The following is a 19,913-nucleotide window of genomic DNA, read 5'->3' on the forward strand; positions in this document are numbered from 1 at the left end:
ATTCGGGTTGTAAATACATGAAGACATCAATGTGTTTATTTTAAATAAATATGTGACCCTGGACCACAAAACAAATCATAAGTAGCTCGGATATATTTGTACCAAAAGCCAAAAATACATTGTATAGGTTACATTTACATTTACAGTTACATTCTTTTATGCCAAAATCATCAGGATATTAAGTAAAGATCATCTTCCATGAAGATATATTTTTTTCATTTTCCTACTGTTAATATATCAAAACTTAATATTTGATTATTAATATGCATTGCTAACTTTAAAAGTGATTTTCTCAAAATTTAGATTCTTTGCACCCTCAGATTCCAGATTTTCAAATTATTGTATCTCACCCAAATATTGTCCTATCCCAAAATATAAAGAATATAAAATAAAATATAAAAATATATAATATAGACTTAAAAGACTGATCTGGATCATCTTTTTCTCTTGCTGATTACACTCATATGTGCTCACACATGTAATGATCCACACCAACCTTTGACCCATGTCAGTGAGGGGCGATATAATCACTCACAGCTGATGGACATGTCTATATGGTGACTGCTGCAAGAGCTGAGGGTTTGTGATTATTGCACTATCCAATGTTCACTATCCAATGCAATCATCGCAGCAAGTAAAAAGCGTTTCCCTTTGAGAAACATTTGGCTTACAAATTCTTGACTTTAGCCAGAATGTGTCTTACTGAACTAAATTTTACCACAATGACGTGGTCAAACTTGTGATGTTTTAATTGTGATTTTGTGTTATCCAAATAATAATCCATTGTACTCCTCAACCATTGGTCGATGTCTAGGATTTTATGGCTCTTTTCAGGTTTAGAGGGAGGTCTGTTGTCAGGTTACTGCATGTGCTGCCTGTATTAACCTCCATCACTGCGAGGAATGACTAACATCAGAGCCTTTCTAGTTAGAGAAGATATTATTCCAAGTTAAAATGTAACATAGTCCAAAATAAAACATATAGGTATACTGCAGGGAATTACAATGGAAAACAAATGATGTATGTGGTCTTGTTTAGGCTAAAATATTGAAATGGATCTTTATATTTTATGAAGATTATGTGTGTTTGCCAATGCAAATGTCCAGATTTTGCGGTTTAGATGTGAGGTTGTTCCCGGAGTCTTCATGATATTGTCGACTCCTTTCTTTTAGTGTCTATAAGATTGATTTGCCATTTGTTTTTAATGTTAATGAAGTGAGAGTATAATTGCTTAGAAAAGTAATAGAATACCTCGAGCTGCCTAATTTAAAACCCTCTGGAGTCTAAGGGTATTTTTGGGGCCTGGAGAAGTTTTGTCAAGCCCTGACATTTGTGCTTTTTTCAGTTTCTTATAAATATCTAAATGGGTAAAGTCTAATCTCACTGTAATCAGCACAAACTGGGCTGTAATAATATGTGAAATTATTGTATGTACATGATTGTGTTTTTGAGAAATGTTATGCGTGGTAAGTGAAAAACTAAAAATGTTAAAACACTTGAATAAGGCAAAAAAACACATAAAGAACAATGATTCCCGGGATTTTTGAGAACTGGAGCTTGTAGCCTAGAATTTTTCTTTCTAAATTATGTGAAAACCATCTTGTTTACTCACTTACAGAAAACAATATATTGTTTTAAATTTTCTAAGACACTTTTTGTTGGTAAAAGTCATATGCAAGTAGGCGTCAACTATCATGAATATCATTGTGATTTACAGCTGAGAAGACAAAGGCCCGCATAATGAGCTGCATAATGAGCTGCATAATGAGCCTTTCAGTCAGCTTTGTCACTGAGAGGGAGGAGTTACAAGAAAGAATGTGAGGACAAAATAAATCTATATAATTTTATGTTTGTAGTTTATTAAGAATATATTTAATTATCCCACAACATAATTTAATATCCACTTGGGGGAGCAGTTAAACAGTTTATCAGGAACAATCAGAGCTGACTTTCAAACTAATTTTTTGCATCATTACTCCAGTCACACAATCCTTCAGAAATCCTTTTAACAATCTTATTTTCTACAAAAAAAAAAAATATTGTTATTATTATCATTATTATTATTATTATTAATGTTGAAAAGAGCTGAGAATATTTTTTCAGGTTTTTTAGGGGGGATAAATTAAAAGAACACCATTTTTTGTTAAATTTGTTACAGTTACATTTATTTGTTACATTTATATAATTTACATCAAGCTTTTGAATGGTATAGTATTGTATATTGTTATTGAAACTTCATAATATTTCACTTGATTATACATTTAGTCAGGAATTATAGTTTGGAAAAAGTCTTTGGAAAAAGTCTAACTTGTAAAATGTTTACACGTTATGTGAAAACTAGTACAAGTATATAAATAAATAAAAAAAAGAGACATACTCATGTTTATGATCTCTGCTGAATAAAGCAGTTCATTCTTTTTTTTCTGAGGAAATCCATTTCTCAAATCGTCAACCACACCACATCTTTTTGGGGTGGATTATGTCTTATTCCTCTCATCGCGATGCAAACAGTAAAATAAAAAACTGCTTTTTCTTCTGTGTGGGCGTATTCAAGCCGCGCGCTTCAGTTTGAATCTGAATAGCGAGTTCGGCGCGGGGGCGTGGTCACATTAGATATAATGAAGGGAGACTTGAAAAACGGACATCGCGTTGTTTTCATATGGATTACTTTATCACAGAATATCTGTTTTCGGCAGCACTTATTTAGTTTAAAAGTAGACATGCCAAGCTTTCTATAGATATCTCATGTCTCTTCGTTGAGTATTCACGGAGTTACAGTTCATTTTAATGACGTGTTTGTAAATGAAGATCAGCGCAGACAAAGGCTGCAAACAGCACACCTTGTTTGTTATCTTTATTTTATAAGTGCACAAAGTTTTGTTGTTATTATGTTTGTATCCAAAAAAAAGCAGACCCTTTACAGATTCGATTGATGTAGGCTATTGCTCTTATCTGTACGATTAAAACTGAAAGTGTAATTTAAGTTTTTTTCGGGGTTATCAGGAGAAAATGACTCATAACGCGTATCCGCGTTAATCGACTTCAGAGGGATAAGGTATCATTTATGTCTAAAGCACAAACGTGAAACATTAAAGTCAGTATGAAATGGAAATTCACCCCACTTTTCACCATATGGTTATTTTTTATTGACATCAGAATTTTTAATCAAGTTGTCATAACTTGATCTTCTATCTAGTTGATGTATGCCAGACTTCTCAAATAATTTAGTTCTGCTTAAACCTAGTCTCTTTCTCACGATTGACTCCTCCTCCATCAAGTCCCTCCCTACTTTTTTTTTTAAACCGATTTTCAGATATCCAAGAAATGATCTGTTGCTACTTCCTGTGCTTCATAATTTTAAACTTAGATGTATGTTTAGATCTCTAACCCAATGCGTGAAGAATTACAGTAGCAAGAACTGCTAATAAAATAGTTTCAAAGGTGGTATAGTGATGTCACTTTGTGTGGACTTAAAGTTAGTTAAAGAAAACATAGCTTTTCCGAACACTTGGCTTCAGTCCCTCACACATGAGAGGTATTTTCAGAGTGTGTGGTACTGAATGTTCTTCCAAGAAAGAGAAGTTTAGCAAAGCTAAGTCATGTATACTTAGCCTCCCTCCTCACATAAGCATGCCGTAACACTCACACAGCTCCGGTTGTCGTTGTGGACGCTGTTTTTTCTATGCCACAGATGGCCTGTCTTCGAGGTGGTGGGGATTACTGGTGTTTAGGCAGGCCGGTTTGGGAAAGAGCTGTTTACAGTAGGCTGCTGGACTCCGTGCTGCCGTGGCCACATTCGGTTCCCTTTCCTGTCTCCGTGAGGCCAAGCCACACACCATACGGCAAGTAGGACACACTTACGCACAGACCCACACTTGTGCAGCGGCTGAGTTCTAATGCCACACAGACAGAAGAAAAACAGATACCAAGGCTTTATTTAGCCTATTAAAGGAATTGTTAATGCAGAAATATCATTTGTCATTATAGACCTGCATTCATTGTTTTTTGTTTGTTTGTTTTTTCAAGATATTTAGCAGAACATTAAGGGTTCTCTTTTTAATAATGAAACATCTTTTAAAGCTTACTTTGGCTGTTTGAAATGTTCCAAGTCTTTTTGGACAAATTGCTTCCTTAAATAATCGTTTGCTGAAAGCTTCCCCTCCTTTATAGCTCTCAGATTTTGTTTGTGCATATTTAAACATGGTGCCTGAAACATCATTGGCTCTGATGTGTTGTGATGAATGTGTCTGAATGTTCTGAACTGAATGAAAGAATGAATGAGAGCTTGACAGTACCTTTTTGGTTGTATCGTTCTTCTGAGTATTTATAAAGTATCTATCCCACTTCATGAAAGGTATAGTTTCCACAAAAATATAAATTCAGTCATCATTTACTCAACCTTATATTGTTGCAAAACTGTATGACTTCCTTCTATAGAACATAAAAGACTTTGCGAAATGTCTCTATTATCTGTTATAAGCATTGTTCAAAATATCATCTTTTGTGTTTCGCAAAGAAACACAAAAAGCATTGCGTTGATTTTTACAAAGCTCATCGTTCTGAAAAAGAGTGGTGTACTCTGATTGGCCAGCTATCCAGTGCGCTGTGATTGGCGGAATATCTCAAGCATTTGATGGTAATGTTACACCCCTTACCATATTTGGAAACACACAGCGTTTCCACAACATGTCAGCAGCGACAACAATACTACAGTGAGAATAAAAGTTAAACCGCCTTTATTTGCGTATATACATTTGGCCGGTGTTATGCAAATGTTCCTACACAGTGACGCAGATTTGTGTAGGCATGTACAATAATAAATGATGGGTTATTTCAACCCAATTTTGGATCAAATATGGACTAACCCAACTATTGGGTTAAAAATGCAATGTAAAAAATTGTACCCAACAGCTGGGTTACTCCATATTTGACCCAAAGTTGGGTTGAATCAACCTGTTGTGAAAATTGTTAAGAGTGTAGGAAGGTGTGGATGAGCCCTAACTTTTAGAAAGAATGTCTGTTTGGGTTTGAGATTTTAATCTTTGTGACTTTAAGGATCTTATTTATGCACGAACAGCTTGTAACTCTCCAAAGACAAAGGAAAACATATGATCCTTTTAATACCTTTCAGTGACTATACAGACAAGTTTTTGAACACTGAATAGGTGTTGCTGACATCTGAATATGGGCAGACGTGTGAATGTTTTTGTTGTGACGTCATATTGAGATGTTTTTGCAACTTGGCTTCAATAAAATGGTCTTTCTTCATTGACTAGAAGGCTTTGAACTATAACAGAGTTTTTGTGGTATGGTATGTTTGCATAGTACTTAAAACTCTTTCAAAAATGATGGAAAATGTCATATCATGTTTTCATGTTTAAATTAGTTTTTTAGTTTGAACTATTTCATTGATGCACATGCAAACTCACAAACTGCTCTGCATATGCTAGGCTCCAGTGGAGACAGAGGTGTCTCTGTGCTGCATGATGGGAGAGAGATGTTTGTGTAGTGTGGCATGGCCGGGTAACTGTACACATACACACAAACATTTTAGCTGCACTCCTGCTAGAGCCCTGCACCCAGGTGCTTCCTGTCTTTAGTTAGTCATAAGAAAGAATGTAATAAACCTGAAATGAACTGATATATAAGCTGGACACTCTTACACTTTCATAGTCTCCTATATGTTTTGGATACAAGTTTTTTTTGTTTTTTTTTTTTGTTTTGGAAACTAAGAATAGTCTCTTCTCAAAGATATATATATATATATATATATATATATATATATATATATATATACATACATACATACATACATACATACACACACACACACACACACACACACACACACACACACACACACACACACATATATATATATATATATATATATATATATATATATATATAATATAAAGATAAATAACTTTTTATTTATCTCCAGTAAGAAAGCATTAAATTTATCAACATTGACAATAAAAATATTTATAATGATGATTAAAGATTCATATATGTAATAAATGCTATTCTTTTAAACTTTCTATTCATCAAAGCATCCTGGAAAAAAATACAAGTTTCCCAAAAAAAATATCTAGCACAAATGATTTTAACATTGATAAAGAAATATTTATTGAGCACCAAATCAGCATATTACAATGATTTCTGAAGGATCATGTGACTCTGAAGATTAAAGTAATGGCTGCTGGAAATTCTGCTTTGCCATCACAGTGATAATGTAATATAATTACTTGTGTATTATATAAATATGCAATATATTTAATTTCAAAATATTACTGTTTTTATTATATTTGATCAAATAATTGCAGATTTTGCTTTCAAAAACAATACACATCTTTCGAACCCCAAACTTCTAAACGGTAGTGTAAAAATGTAAAATGTAAGTAATTTATCAAGTTGGCTTTGCATTAAGAACAATTTTTTTTCTTTGACGACTTGTGTGCATTTTTTGCTTGCGCTCTCGAATGTTGGCAACTTGTAGTGATTTGAATTGTTTTGAATTGATTAGAAGCATGAAAGAGATCTCTCTCTCTCTCTCTCTCTCTCTCTCTCTCTCTCTCTCTCTCTCTCTCTCCATATGTTGTGTCAAATCATTGACACTCATTTATGTGCCTGTCTGGGTTCATGGTCTTAAAATGCTTAAAGAATTTTTGTATCCTTGAACGAAGCAGACTTTTTCTGACCAACAGTGAAACTTCATTCAAAACTGCTCAGGCTTCATTCGTTCCAGATCTTTTTGCCTCTTCTGTCAAAACACAAACACTGTTAGTTTAAGCATTTTGGTGGCAAATATTACATTACCATGTGTATTTTCCAGCAAAGTACACCCAACTCTACATTACACAACTGTTTCTGTCAGGGCGCAAGGATTTACGGGCTGTTTGGTGCCAGGTGTGCCGTTACTGTAAAATATTTATGTGCTCACTAAAAAATGTGCTTTGGCGCTTAAGTTGGGCTGTTGTCTGTTGAAGCAAGTCTCTGCTGACCTGTTACAATGTCTTGTTTTTAAGAGACTGAGGGAATGTGATGTTGTTTGCCGTGCCTTCGGGACCAGCTGGATTCAACCATTGCAGTGGAGGTGAATTAGACAGGAGGAGAAGAGATCCCTCTAGTGGACAAGTCAGTGCAAATTATTTTCCAGAAACATTCAGAGCACTCCTTATCTGCAGATCTTATTATATTTTGGGTATAGATATTTCTATACCTGAATTGTGATTTAATGACTGTTCTTGTTTGAATAATCATATTGTAACAACAACAAAAATCCTTACAAAAATGTAAATATATACAGTACAGACCAAAAGTTTGGACACACCTTCTCATTCAAAGAGTTTTCTTTATTTTCATGACTATGAAAATTGTAGATTCACACTACAAGTAGTCTTTTGAAGTACCATATAAATACCATGAATGCACAGTATCATGATGATCTTACCAGTATTGTATTATGGTACCACTATGTTAAATATTAGAGTGGCAGAGAGATAATGGAAGCTATTTGCAATTATTCTTTATTTTATTTATGCATGAGCAATAATTGTATAACTGGAGTAACATTTCAGTTCAGTGATGAACAAAGCTCATCATCAGTAGATACTTGAGGAAAAAAGCAGAACATGTTTTTGTGCAGCTGTCATTGTAGTGGCTTTACTCTGTGTGATTCCCAGGCTTTTTTTCTCTGTTGTCTCTGACTTTCTTTTCTGAGAGTCTGACTGTGTTTAATATAGGCTCTGTTTGTGCTTGTAGAGCTTGGATTGTCATGCAGACTGTTGCGGTTTCTGACAGGGTTTGTTAAGTTTAAATGTACTATTGTAAGGCTTGAGGAATCTGAGGGTCAAGCTCAGAGCAAACACTGACATTTGTTCTGTATCCGACCCCAAACAACCAGCAGACATCACATAATGCAACTTTGGTTGCCTCGAGGGCTGTTTAACTCAACAGTTAATAGAAAGTTCAGCCATGCTTTGTGGAGAGAAGTCTGTCTTTGTCTAAATAGGTTTGCGAAGAATGCCATCAGAAGTGGTGGAAAATGGTCTTGAAATTGTTTCTCCAACATGAACACTTTAGAACAAGTAAGTCATTTAATGATTATTCCTAATGTAATTTTAATAGATTTAGATACAGTAGAATAAATATATTTAATATATTTTTAATACAGTAGAATTGCTTTTTCTTCACTCACAATAGTGCAGATTTTGAATGCAAAAAGATGCTGTAAGGAGAAATTGTGGATAAACTAAAGATTTTGCTGAATTTAGTAGAAAATCATGTTGTTTCTTTAGGATACTGTGAGACAGATTCACTACCGGCATGGTCAGACCTTAATGGTCACACAATATTTTATATATTTTTTTATTTTATTTTAGTACATATAAATAGAAATACATTAATAAAAAATAACACAAATAATATTTTTTTTATAATATTATTTGTAGTAGTATCACTATTCATTTTCAAGTGCTCTTGATTCTTTAAGACATGCTGTTGCATTGTGAACTATGAAACCCTCTTACACATAATTTTTAGCACAATCCAAGCTTATTGGATCTGATTTTTATCCTTTTTAGCTCTAAATGCTGGGGATGACACCGCAATTTGCCTTTTGAGCTTATGTTGCTTTTGGTTGCCTCATAAAGACATTCTCTGTTTGCAGACACACAGACACACTCACAGATCCTTATTGTTCTTGCCTAGAAAGGTACAGTAGCTTTTGGGAAAGTGAGCATTAAAAGGAGGGAGATGTGTTTGGATATTTGGCGGTCTGACATCTCCTGAGGGCAGAGTTACACGTTGAATGATTCACACACTGTATGTCCAGATGGACTCGGAGGGGGTTCATGAGAATGAAATCTGAGAGAGATTCGGAGGGAGTGGAAGTGGGTAGAGATGAGAAAAATCCTCCTAGTGAGGGGAGAAAGCAGAACAGAAGGGCATAGAAAGAAAGAGTGTGAGAAAGACAGAAGATCACAGACTTGGAGACAGGTAAAGAAAGAACCTTCAACTGAAGATGAAGAGGGAATCGCATGGGAGAGCAGGGTATAACAGAGACGTCCCGAGGAGTGTTGTGTGTGTTGTGATGAGTTCCTAGAAGATTTATGAGATGCTGTTGAATGTAGCAAGCAAACAGTAGACCTCCTCCACCTGCTCGCTCTTTCTTTCTTTCTTTCTTTCTTTCTTTCTTTCTTTCTTTCTTTCTTTCTTTCCCTCTCTATCGGTCTTGCTATGTCTGGGATTTGCTCTCTTGTTGAAACTGTTTGCACAGAATCTCAGTTTGCTATAAACTCCTGGACACTGTCAACTTTCCACTCAGTTTTCACACACACATATTTTTCCCCCCTTCTCTTGCCTTTTCACACTTTCTACATATTCACACCCACGATTCACCTTGGTTCGAAGAGGTTTGTCAAACAATTTTTTTTTTTTAAACAAGAAGTTGCCGTAAGTACCAATAGCACAAAAATGTGTATTAATTTAGTGATACTACTAAGAATAATATGACTAAAATATTCCAAAAAAATAAAAATAAATTTTTATTAGTATTATTTTATTTAGAAAATAAATAAAAAATTATTCAGTGTTATTTATTAAAGACAATGAATGATATGAGAAAGCAGTATACTTGAGGCAAATACCAATAACATGGTCACATTTTTCCCTTAAAAATATAACAAATTATTAATCACTTTTTAGTTAAACTGTATAAATGTAATATAAATAAATAAAATATATATATATAACATAAAATCTGATATAATATTACTTAGTATAAAAAGTACATATTATTAACAAGGAAAACGTTATTTATTTTTAACCATTGGAGTTGTAATCTGTAGTTCATAGTTCCCAGCTCCAGTATTCAGAGCAGAGCACCGATTATGAATATGTGGTTACAGTACTCTGACAAAGCCTGTTACCAATAGGGGGAGCTAAAACTTCAAAAATCATTTCTCCTATCACGGTTATTTCTAAAATCTAGTCTCAACACTTTAAGTGATATATTAATAATTATTAAATGAATAATGGCTTATTCAATAGCTATGCAATAGCTTCTGTGTGTATTTCGTAGATAAGTATTAATGCCATTACTGGTAACTCACAGTGTGTGAAGTCTTGGGATTCCAAGATTTTTGTTAGGATGAGAGTATAACTGTGACATTTCAAGTCAAGTCGATTCTTGAGTTTTATGCAATCTGAAAACTAAATTCTGAGATTACATAGGAGAGAGATCAGTGCATAAGGTTTCTGGAAATCCGTGCATTAAACCAGTTCACTGATTGGATTTGTGACATAACATTAAACTAATCTCTCTTGTTTAGCAGCACTGTACCTCTTGTTTGCTGACGCATTGGTCAGTTCATGATGGCTGAAACTGCCATTCTGCCTAACCTGGTTTTACAGTGAAGCCTTTATTAAGATAATCGCATTACAGAACAACAAAAGGCCCACTTCACTTCAGCTCTGTCTCTCTCCCCATATACCCAATAACATAAAGACTGCTCTGAGGGAATATGTAGACTCTAAACTTGCATAACAAGCACAGCAGCAATCAAATTTTCTTTATTTAGGTTAGAGGTACTTGTTCTTTAGTTTGATTTGATGCCCTTATCATGCCATTTCTTTGGTTCTACCTCACTTTTGGTGTTGTTAATGAACAGTTGAATATAATGAACAGATTCATAAGCCAGTCTATAGCTCTTAGGTTCTTTGACATTGTGCACTTGTAGATTGTTGGTGTGTGTGTGTGTGTGTGTGTGTGTGTGCGCGTAGCTCCCTGCTCACCTGTTTGCCTCATTAGGGTGCTGGTGTTTGGTGAGCTGTGAAGAAACATCAAAGTGGAGTTGTGGGTAATGAATCTCCATCATCCTCGAGACACTAATTCTACTGAACATAATAGCTCTTTTCACTCCCGACTAAGAGAAAACGAGAAAAAAAAGGAAGGATGAGAGGAAACCGATATAGATGGGTTACATGTTTTGTTTGTGTGTTCATTGATCTTTAGTTGTTATGATTTGATCAGTTGATCATGCTTTTTTTGTTTACTTATTTTAAGGTTCAATAATTGCTATTAGTGAGCTATTAACTATGACATTTGTCTCAATAAACTCCTAATTACTGCTTAGTATGGTAGTTATTAAGTGTAGGTATTGTGTAGGATTAGGGATGAACAATATGTTCATATAATATGTGCTTTAAAAGTATTAATATATAGCCAATGTTCTTGTAATATGCGTGCTTATATGGAACTAGTTAATAGTAAGAATTGGTCCCTATATTAAAATGTTAAGCTTTTTTAATGTTTTTTAAAAGGCTCAAGATTGTCCATCTGCTGGTATTCTTGCTGATCAATCATTTTAGATGAGCTAATGACCATGAAGGACCAAATTTGACCTATTAGAAACCATATTAAATTGTCTAGCATCTTAAGCCGGTTCTGCTTGCACACTGTGGTTTATATCATTATTTCTGAATTAAAGGATTGGTCTAGTAATAGCTTTAATTCATAAATGCACCCTGGAGCTAAATATACATGTAGGAGCAAATTTGATTTGGGCAATTTCACATGAAATACGAATGATTTCAAGTGTATTGGAATATTGCTGTTATACACCAATTATTGTATTTGCCTCATTTAGTTTTGTGTGCTGTTCTGCTTCTTGTCTATGTGAGAGCTGTGGAGCAGCTGCCAAAAAAAGGTGGCTTTTTTAGAGGGCCACGGTTGAAGACCCTTTCTCTCCACCCCATCACACATCTACACACACCCTCAAATATAGCACAACCCCTGGAGGCCCTGTGAGGTCCCAGTGTCAACATTTGAATGGCGGGTACAAAGTTAGAATTCATTGTTATGGTTTCTGGGAGAAAGATGCAGAGCGGCCACTGTCACTCACCCGTTATGCTGACAATGAAGGGGGCTCCTCCTGCCCTCTTCCCTTTGTTGTCCTCCTTATTGAATTATGGCATTGGTTCTCTTTGTGTGTTCTGGCAATAGTAATTGAAAACATGTGACAGAAAAAGCAGTCAGGAGAGAGCGGATATGCCTCACTGAATATGACTCCATTAGAGAAGCCAAAGTCAGAGAGAGAAGCAAATATTAATATTACACAGAGGGGCTGGGTTGCGTGAGTATGGGGTTCAGTCATAAACCTGATGGCTTATGGGTAAAAGTTTCTATCTTTCAGTATTAATTTCCATAATTTTAGTTTATATTCGTTAAAACATTGCATTGCCAATAGGAAAACTGCAACTATATACTAGAAAAACATTGTAAAATCCAGTAGTTTGGAAAGTCACTTAAAACAAATAATGCTATACAATGATAATACATTTTATTTTATTTATTTTCCTTTTAATAGGATGTTAATTACTTAACATTACATATTGTTAAATATTCTAATACATAACCTTATCATTAACAATATATATGTAAGAAGTTATTATAAAATATAATCAAATTAGGTAATTGTACAGAAATTTCTTCTTTTTTTTTAATGTACCACTTTGAAAAATCACCTTTGTATGTGTGGGGAAAGAATTACAAAAAACAATGTCATGCATAGAATAGTCTCCTCCCTCTTGTGTTTATTATCAATATTTAACCGCTATTGTAGTCCGTCTTTAGGAAAATGTCTCCCCTTTTCTCTAAAGAGGAATTCAGATTTTCATACAAGTGCCAAGTGTGCATATACCAGCATTTGACATAAATTGTTCCCTTTGATATCTTAGACAGTATAAAAACTTTGAACTATAAATCTAAGTATAGTTTAATGCCTTAACAGAAATCAGCCCAGCAGCACACAGCAGACAGTAGGATTTTCTCCCTTTAGACATTACCAATATTTGCTACACAATTGCCAAAACACACACAAATAGTTCAGAGGCATTGGTTGAGATGCTCATTTTTCTATTTGCAAAACACACACTCTCTCTCTCTCTCTCTTGCTCACTCGCTCTCCCTCTTTCTTTGTCAGGCAGCTGACGATGGTTAAGACTCTCCTTCGTTCCTCCGCTTAATGGAGTCTGATGCCCCTCTAACTGAGCCATAGTGTTGTATGCCATAATGACAGCATTTGCAGAGTACTTCAGCACAAATGAAGTTTGAATTGGATGAAAATTATAGGACCTGGGGTCTTTTTAAAAGGCTCAGACAACCATTTCCCCCTCCACCCATTCTTAGCCCTGGAAAAAGGGGCTATGGGAAGACTAGGGTAAAATTATCATCAAACAAACAGGCAGCTCACTGTGGCTGTGTGGGGACAACAGTTCTTAGGGAATTAGAGCCACGATAATAACCCTGGAGTAAGGGAACACTGCGGTGCTCACTAATGGGGAATGGTTCTCTCTTAAAGACATTTGAAAGAAATAACAAATACACTCAAAAGCTCCCAAATGACAGTCTTGATTAGCATTTGTCGCTTTTCTTCTGCTTTTGAAAACCGTTTTCAAAGCGCTTGTTTGTTTTTACTACACACAATTTTGCATCATTAGCACTGGTGTAGTAATAAGGCTGTTTAATCTGAATGTTTTTTTAACAAAAATCTAGCTGTGCCTAATGATACATTTGACTTGACAGAAATCATTCCATGCACAAATCGACCAGAAGCTGTTCTTAAAAGTCAATATAAGATTAGATAACCTTTTGGAAAATGAGACATTAAATAATGGCAATTGTTACAAATGAATTTTTCATGCAAGCTAAAATGATTAGAGACTGCAGTCTGAACCCCAAGACGACGGTGTTTCAAGAGGCAAATCCGAGGTGAAGATTTGATAAATTGCACTTTGATTGTTATCTGATTATACTTTGACATGTTATCCAATTTAAAAAGTCTCGCTAACAAGATTTGTATTGTCTGGAGAAAAACAGGCAGGAAGTGTGATGGCACAATGTGAGCTGATGCAAATGTTGCTGCATTTAAGAGCAGTTCTAACATTTAATATGAAATGTTCAGATTATTGGATGCAACTGACATATTTTGTGCATTTTTGCTTTGTTTAGAGAGACAAATTACAATAAATGCAAATTGTCAGCATATTTTAAGTACATCATAAGATAAGTTCCTTTTCAGGAACTCGAGCTGCGTCGAAACGCTTTTGGGGAACGTCCCTGACGAGACCGACTCTGAATATCGTGTGCAATCAGTCCATCGGAAAGGCGTGACGTCACGGGCGGGGTGACGTAGTGACCAGGAAGCTATAAAAGCACGTGCCGTGCAGCTGGCTTCAGCTTCGAATCTGTCAGCAAGCGCTCTGTGTGTGCATGTGCAAAAGTCTGTCCTGTTGGTCCTATTTATTGTTGTCTGTCCCTTAGCTTAAAAAGATCGCTAAAACAGCTCAATATGCCTAAGCAGAAGCAAAAGACCAAACATTTGAAGGGCGATTCCAAGCCGCGTTACAGACTGTGTGTTCCTCCCTGCACTCGCTACATTACGAGCGGGGATACACACAGGCTGTGCGTGGCTTGCCTGGGATCGAAGCACGCTGAGTCGGCTCTCGAGGGGGCCGACTGCCCGCATTGCGAATCCCGGAGGGCTCTCTTCGAGGAGGGAGCCTTCACCAGCGTTCCTCGCGGTGCTGGCCCCGCTTCTGCCGAGGCAGAGCGGCTGCTGCACTCGTGGGGTTCGCAGGTGGATCTGTCAGAAGGAATGGAGACGGGCCAGTCCTTATCTCCTTCCTCATCTGCCAGATCCGGCGCCCAAGCCCTGGGTTCCGAAGCACGCTCGTCGGTTTCTTCCCCCCAGGGTGAGGGATCAGCTCTTCACCTCTCGTCCTCCGAGGAGGTCGATGTGGAGACTGTTGCTGGGGATTCGCCACCCCTGTCGCCCCAGTATGAGGAGCTTTTGGAGGTGGTCACGCGTGCAGTAGATAAATTAAAAATCGACTGGCCTGCTGAAAAACAGACTGAGCCGCAGAGAAGCAAATTAGACAAACGCTTTCTGCGGCCGAAGCAACCACCTCCACGTCGGAGCCTTCCGTATTTTCCCGATCTCCATGATGAGTTATCGAGATCGTGGAATCACCCGTATTCGACCCGCCTCTTTGGCCCTGATTCACTATATTATGGCAACGTGATGGGGCTGGGAGAGCGTGGTTATAGAGCGATGCCACGGGTTGAACAGACGCTCGCGGGCTATCTGTCACCCGGTTCGGCCTCGTCTCTAAAGGCTCCGACATTGCCCACTAAGCCGCTTCGAGTTACATCATCGCTAGTGGGCAAAGGTTATGTGGCAGCAGGTCAGGCTGGGGCGTGCCTTCATACTATGGCAGTCCTGCAAGCTTATCAGGCTGACCTGCTGAGAGATGTCGATGAGGGGGAGGGGATTAAGTCTGAAGATATTGAAGAACTCAGAAAGACCGCTGATCTCTCCCTCCGCGCCACTAAGGAGACCGCTCGCGCAATTGGGCGGTCTATGGCAGCCTTAGTGGCCGCGGAGAGGCATTTGTGGCTGACCCTGTCAGAAATTAAAGAACGAGACAGGGTCTGCCTCCTGGACGCCCCGCTTCAAGCCTCGGGCCTGTTCGGCGACACAGTTAATACTGTTAATGCTGGGGTAGAGCGCGGTTCACCTCATTACACGGTGCCCGTCTCACCTCAGTACCCTCAGGAGGTCGGTCTGCCAACCCTGCCAGAGTTTCAGGGCGCAGCGGCCTCCAGCGAGCGCCACCCCCAGTTACTTCCGCCCATGAGCGTAGCGGAGCTGGGATGCTCGCCGCCCCTTCGGGGGCCTCTTACACCAGAGGTCAGTCTCGAGAGACTGATTCCCTTAGTAGATTATTTAGCAGCGTGGAAGCTACTGCCAAATGTATCTCAATGGGTCCTGCGTACAATAGAAAGAGGCTATTGCATTCAGTTCGATCATCCACCACCAAAGTTCAACGGGGTTACACCGACTGTGGTCGGCCCCCAGCAGGCTCTGGTTATGGAACAAGAAGTGAATACCCTATTAAGGAAGGAGGCCATCGAGGTGGTCCCTCCTCTAGACAGGGAATCCGGATTTTACAGCCGGTATTTCATAGTTCCAAAGAAGGATGGGGGGTTGCGTCTGATCCTAGACTTGCGTCTACTGAACCACTCAGTTATGTCACTGAAGTTCAAGATGCTCACTGTCAACCAGGTTGTAGCTCAAATCAGATCCGAGGACTGGTTTGTCACAATAGATCTCAAAGACGCATACTTCCACATATCCATCCTTCCACAACACAGGAAGTTTCTGAGGTTCGCTTTCGGGGGCAAAGCTTATCAATATCGAGTACTTCCCTTTGGCCTCGCACTCTCACCCCGCACGTTCACGAAATGTATGGATGCGGCTCTGGTATCCCTCCGTATGCAGGGCATCCGCATTTTAAATTATATCGACGATTGGTTGATCCTAGCTCAATCAGAGCAGATGGCGGCTCGACATCGAGATGTCGTTCTCGCACACATGGGGGAGCTGGGTTTGAGACTAAACGCCAAGAAGAGTGTACTTTCTCCAGTTCAGAGAACCACCTATCTAGGCGTAGTGTGGAATTCGACCACGATGCAAGCACGCTTGTCTCCTGCTCGGATCGAGTCGATCCTCACATCAGTCGAGAGAGTCAAAGAAGGCCAGTCACTCACTGTCAAACAATTCCAGAGATTGTTAGGGCTGATGGCAGCTGCGTCCAACGTGATACCTTTTGGCCTGCTGTACATGAGACCCCTACAGTGGTGGCTCAAGTCCAAGGGCTTTTCCCCGAGGGGAAATCCACGTCGAGTTATCAAGGTCACGCGGCGGTGCCTTCGTGCCTTAGACATGTGGAGGAAACCTTGGTTCTTGAATCAGGGCCCGGTGCTGGGAGTTCCTTGTCGCCGTGTAACGTTAGCGACAGATGCGTCCCTCACCGGTTGGGGTGCGGTCATGAGCGGCCACCCTGCCCGCGGTCTGTGGAGTGGTCGCCATCTAACATGGCACATCAATTGCCTAGAGATACTAGCGGTCTATCGAGCATTGAAATATTTCCTCCCAGACCTGAGAGGTCACCATGTGTTGGTGCGCACCGACAACACATCAGTGGTCTCTTATATCAATCACCAGGGGGGTCTGCGTTCGCGCCCCTTGTACAAGCTGGCACACCAGATCCTTCTGTGGTCCCAGGGCAAACTCCTCTCGATCAGAGCAGCGTATATTCCTGGGAGATTGAATGTGGGAGCAGACATACTGTCGAGACAGGGGCCGAGGCCCGGGGAATGGATGCTTCACCCCGAGGTGGTGAAGCAGATATGGAGAGTATTTGGTACAGCCCAGGTGGACCTCTTTGCGACTCAGGAGACATCGCAATGTCCCCTCTGGTTCTCTCTAGTTCATCCAGCTCCTCTGGGACTGGACGCTATGGTACAGACCTGGCCGAGGCTTCGTCTGTACGCTTTTCCCCCTATCGCTCTGCTCCCGGGAGTTCTGGCGAGAGTACGCCGGGACGGGGCCCGTCTGCTACTAGTAGCCCCGTTCTGGCCGGGCCGAGTATGGTTCTCAGATCTAGTCTCGCTCCTCGACGGCTCTCCGTGGGAGATACCGATCAGGACAGACCTACTCTCACAGGTGCAGGGCACGATAATTCACCCTCGCCCGGAGTTGTGGAAGCTGTGGGTGTGGCACCTGAGGGGGCACAGCTGTTAGCAGCTGGTCTCTCAACCGAGGTTGTTGAGACCCTACTCCAATCCAGAGCTCCCTCTACGAGGAAACTGTACGCCCTGAAGTGGAAGCTCTTCACTTTATGGTGCAGAGACCGCCAGCTTGACCCAGCAGACTGCCCAGTTGGTACAGTTCTGGAGTTTTTACAAGCCAGGCTCTCTGCGGGGTTATCCCACTCCACCTTAAAGGTTTACGTGGCGGCCATAGCTGCTTTCCACGTCCCTTTCAATGGTCAGTCAGTGGGTAGACACCCCCTAGTTACACGTTTCCTCCGCGGTGCGCTGAGGCTGAGACCTCCAGTACGATCCCGTGTTCCCCCCTGGGATTTGGTTGTGGTTCTAGAGGCTCTTTGTAAAGCTCCATTCGAGCCAATACAAGATATCTCAGATAGACATCTGACACTTAAAACTGCCCTGTTACTGGCAATCACCTCACTAAAGAGAGTTGGAGATCTTCAGGCCCTTTCGGTGGCCCCTACCTACTTAGACTTTGCCCCTGGTATGGCCAAAGCATTCTTATACCCTCGAGCGGGTTACGTTCCGAAGGTTCCCTCTGTTACACCACAACCTATCGTACTGCAGGCCTTCTGTCCTCCTCCCTTTCGGGAGCCAGACCAAGAGAAGCTAAACTGTATGTGTCCAGTGCGAGCACTGGACGCATACGTCCACAGAGCTGCCCTGTGGAGAAAATCAGACCAATTGCTTGTTTGCTACGGTCCTTCTAACAAGGGTTCTCCTGCCACCAAGCAGACCCTTAGACGTTGGATAGTCGAGGCTATCAACGTCTCCTATGAGTCCTCTGGTCTTCCCCCTCCTTTGGGGGCCAAGGCTCACTCTACTCGGAGTATGGCGGCCTCCAAGGCCTTCTCAGCAGGTGTGTCCCTCTTGGACATCTGCAACGCTGCGGGGTGGTCCACGCCCTCCACATTTGTCCGATTTTACGATCTTGACATGCGAGCCACGCCGGGCTCTTCTGTTCTCTCGTCTTAGCTGTGCTCTTTTGACTACACACTAGGCAGGGATTTGGAAGTCTGGCAGCGTGGGCACATCGTTCCCCAAAAGCGTTTCGACGCAGCTCGAGTTCCTGAAAAGGAACGTCTCAAGGTTACGTATGTAACCCTAGTTCCTTGAAGGAACGAGACGCTGCGTCGCAGAGCCATACTCCCGGCACCCCTGCCGGCGCTTGCTTCCCTACTCGAAGCTGAAGCCAGCTGCACGGCACGTGCTTTTATAGCTTCCTGGTCGCTACGTCACCCCGCCCGTGACGTCACGCCTTTCCGATGGACTGATTGCACACGATATTCAGAGTCGGTCTCGTCAGGGACGTTCCCCAAAAGCGTTTCGACGCAGCGTCTCGTTCCTTCAAGGAACTAGGGTTACATACGTAACCTTGAGACGTTTTACATAAATACATAAGTTTTTTTCCTTAATGTTAATCATTTGTGTATGTTTTCTTTTTATTTATTATAAAAAATGACCCTCTAACACTAGAGCTTTCTATTCTTGTTGTATTCTGCCTAGTATATATATAACTGCCTCGTCATTTTAAAACACCACCGCACGCCACTGATATTTTTCTACCACCAATACTTTTAAGCTTAGGTAGAGATGCTAATACAAATACAGATATGATTTCATAGTGGTGCCCTCAAAGGCAAATTAAAGTTAAAACGGATAAGGATACATTATTGTGTAATGGTTCAGCACCAATCCATACACACTTGTACAGGTCATATAGACAACATCTGGCTTTTTTTTTCTTCATATTCCTATAAATAAGTAATCAGAGTAGAAGTGTACAAGGGGTGTAAGAGGTAATCCCAAAAGCCTGTAGTAGAGAACGTATCTCCTAGAAATTCCCTGATCAGCTTGCAGTGCATAAATGCTTGGAAGAGACTAAACAGATTATTATTATTTATTTTTTTTCATGTAATCATATCTGACTGGGCTTGTTCAGATTTTCTTGTTCAGATTTTGACAAGGTTTTTGTGTTAGCTTAATGGCCCCTGCTCTCCTGTTTGTAATATTTCAACCATTATCAATGGCTTACTTGTGTTTTTGAATATTTGAAGAGGGCAAAATTTCCTGACTCCTGATTGGCACACCGAGGTCTAAATGTAAATCACCTCATTCGACATCTACAAGTCTAAATCATGTTTGTTTTAATTAAACATCAGACGTTGTTGATTTCTGCCGTATAATCAGATTAAGTGATTTTGAAACGGAGCAAAACTGATCGAGAAGCAGC

The 19,913-nt window shown here is 39.8% G+C and overlaps 1 protein-coding gene across 3 annotated transcripts in view; it reads left to right on the forward strand.

Moving 5' to 3' along the window:
* The window catches only part of LOC132160893 (E3 ubiquitin-protein ligase PDZRN3-B), a 101,820-nt gene that overhangs the window by 55,567 nt on the left and 26,340 nt on the right, over positions 1-19,913 (forward strand). The window contains exon 1 of one of the 3 annotated variants that reach the window (XM_059570622.1): positions 7,012-7,137. The exons of the other annotated variants lie outside the window; for them this stretch is intronic. Coding sequence (XP_059426605.1) covers positions 7,045-7,137 — 93 coding nt within the window. The 5' untranslated portion in view covers positions 7,012-7,044. Of the gene's footprint in view, positions 1-7,011; positions 7,138-19,913 lie in introns of those variants that run through there. 3 annotated transcript variants of the gene reach the window in all.

This window comes from Carassius carassius, chromosome 17 (genome assembly GCF_963082965.1).
Source record: "Carassius carassius chromosome 17, fCarCar2.1, whole genome shotgun sequence".
Classification (NCBI taxonomy): Eukaryota; Metazoa; Chordata; class Actinopteri; order Cypriniformes; family Cyprinidae; genus Carassius; species Carassius carassius.